The sequence below is a fragment of the Trachemys scripta genome, chromosome 14, assembly GCF_013100865.1.
Source record: "Trachemys scripta elegans isolate TJP31775 chromosome 14, CAS_Tse_1.0, whole genome shotgun sequence".
Classification (NCBI taxonomy): Eukaryota; Metazoa; Chordata; order Testudines; family Emydidae; genus Trachemys; species Trachemys scripta.
This window is the reverse complement of record NC_048311.1, coordinates 2,021,834-2,024,588: the sequence shown is the minus strand read 5'-3', so window position 1 is coordinate 2,024,588 and position 2,755 is coordinate 2,021,834. Positions and strand designations below refer to the sequence as shown.

The window sequence follows — 2,755 nt, the reverse complement described above, 5'->3', positions numbered from 1 at the left end:
CAAGCTTGAGCTGTGCTGTGGTTACAGGTGAGCACCATCTTCCTTCCTGACCACCAAACAGGGGCATGAATGTGTTTTGTGAATATTAGATGGACAAGGTGGTGTTGTAATATCTTATATTGCACTAAATCCTCTTGGTGGAGCAGAGAAGCTTTTGAGCTACACAGAGCTCCTCAGATGAATATTAGGAGTTTTAGCCACACCTTCCCACAGCATCTCCAGTCGGCGTTCATAGCACCATTTCACAGAGATGGAGCTTGAGATCCATGTTTTGTGACATGTCCTCAGCTAGTGACCAGGAGAGGGCAGGGAGTTTCTGAATATTTATGGAATTAATTAATGACACTAGATTACCTTTCAGCTCTTTGTTCTTCCAATTCAATTGCACAGTTTTCTTTATTGTTCCTAGACTCAAGCCATGGCAGACAGAAACTGGAGAAACCAAACGGTTGTCACAGAATTTATCCTCCTGGCATTCGGAGAACTCCCTGACCTGCAAATTCTTCTCTTCCTGATGTTCCTAGTGATCTACATGGCAACCGTGGCCGGGAACATGCTCATCATTGCACTAGTTATGGCTGATCAGCACCTTCACAACCCCATGTACTTCTTCCTGGGGAATTTGTCCTGCCTGGAGACCTGCTACACCTCCACACTCCTGCCCAGGATGCTGGCCAGTCTCCTGACTGGGGACAAAACCATCTCATTCAGGGGCTGCTTCTCACAACTGTATTTCTTTGGTTCTCTGGTAGCTACAGAATGCTATCTCCTAGCAGCAATGTCTTATGATCGGTATTTAGCGATATGTAAACCCCTGCACTATTCAACTCTTATGAATAACAGATTTTGCCTCCAGTTGTCTGCTGGGTCATGGTTAAATGGTTGTTTGGCCAGTACAGTCCTTATATTATTCCTATCACAGTTAACATTTTGTGGCCCGAATGAAATTGACCATTTCTATTGTGACCCCATCCCACTGATGGAACTCTCCTGCAGTGACACACACCTGAGCATATTGGTGGATTTCATACTAGCCTGTGTATTCACCCTGCCTCCATTCCTACTAACCCTGATGTCCTACGTGTTTATCCTTGCCAGCATCCTGAGAATCCCTTCCACGACCGGGAGACAAAAGGCCTTTTCCACCTGCTCCTCTCATCTCACTGTGGTGACAATTTTCTATGGAACCATAATGATTTTCTACATGCTACCGAAACGTGATACACTCAGAGAGCTGAAGAAAGTGCTCTCTCTTTGCTTCACGGTCCTAACTCCCCTGGTAAACCCCCTCATCTACAGCCTGAGAAACAGAGAGGTCAAGGAAGCCTTGAGCAAAGCAGTCAGTAAATGTGGCTTTCACAAAAACATGCAGAGACTCTGAGAAAATAAAATAGCCTGAGATTTTGTGTGATTGAAGCAATAAGCCTGTGTTGCACTGTACCTCGAAGTAGTCCCCTGTAACTCCCATATTCATCTTTTGTATTTGGTTGTGATATTTCATACAAAGCATTCCTTATAAGGTATCATGATCTGCTGAAACTCATTCTTCTGTCAAAATATGTATATCATCATTGTATATGTCATTATTAGTTTTGCTGTATGTTTGTTATTCAAATATATAAGGAGTCTGGGAGTCGCCTACTGTTAGTTCTCCAGTGACAACATAGGAGGTAACCCATACCCAGGCGAGCGTTAAACAACCATCACCAGCGGGGGGAATTATAAAGAAGAACTCTACAATTTTGTAACAGGCAGTTGCGGAAGCACAACACAATGGGAATTGCTCAACTCTGTGACTCATCAAGGCCCACCAGGACATGTCTGGCCGAGTATTTTTCCAGGGATATGACTTGAGAGTATAAAATAAGGGACAGGGGCATCATGAGACAACCTCTCTCCTCCCCCACCTACTCTGGAGGCAATAGGAACACTGGGAAGACAAAGACTTTGAACTGGGGAGGTTGGTCCCAGGGTGAGAAGGGAATTCAGCCTGTGTGTTAAGAACTGTAACCTGGCTGCAACATCCAGTGGGGTGTGAAAAACTGTTTGATTCAGATATTACGGAGGCTGATAAAGTTCAGGATTTAGAATGTTTGTATTTTTTTTTCTTAGACATAAAAATCAGAGATATTTACCTAACACATATGATCACTTAAAATCTATCTTTCTGTAGTTAATAAACTTATTTTAATGTTTAATCTTAACCAGTGAGTTTGTCTAAAATGCTTGGGGAATCTGGTCAGATTATAAAGGATGGTGCATGTCCACTATCTTTTGATGAAGTGGTGAACTAATTAATGAGCTTGCATTGTTGAAGAGAAGGTCTTAAGCAGTTTAAGATCATATATTTCTTGGGGTGCAAGGCTGGGGGTATTTGCTGATGTCTGCCTCCGTATAGTTCATGAGTAGCTTGAAGAGCATTCAAGTGTGTCTGTGTATGCTTGTGACTGAGAGATAACAGCAACTGGGGGGAGAGGGAGAGGAGATTGCTGCTTCTCCTGTTAAAGCATCATGAGAAACAACCTAGGCTGGAGAGGTAAGGAGGTACAGCAGTCCCACAGCTCAAGGTTGTACCCCGGGGGTCCTGTCACAGCGCCCCAATAAAATTAATGTGAAAACTCCCATTGAAAGTCTCAGCACTCAGTGTTGTCCATCTAAGTGGAAGGACCAGGGTGGGAGATGGCCATAGCCATGTTTCCATCATGGATTTTTCAACTGGGCACCAGGAAGAGTGGAGACAATTTTAACCATTTTT

At 43.6% G+C, this 2,755-nt stretch overlaps 1 protein-coding gene across 1 annotated transcript; it reads left to right on the top strand.

The window, feature by feature from the left end:
* The first annotated feature begins 418 nt into the window (after positions 1-418).
* LOC117887527 (olfactory receptor 6N1-like) lies at positions 419-1,381 on the top strand. Its single transcript, XM_034790181.1, has one exon. The coding sequence runs from the start codon at positions 419-421 to the stop codon at positions 1,379-1,381; it is 963 nt and encodes a 320-aa protein (XP_034646072.1).
* The last annotated feature ends 1,374 nt before the right edge of the window (positions 1,382-2,755 follow it).

What these genes read in the sequence shown, in the direction of transcription:
- LOC117887527 (XM_034790181.1), top strand. Translation starts at nt 419, where the DNA reads ATGGCAGACAGAAACTGGAGAAACCAAACGGTTGTCACAGAATTTATC.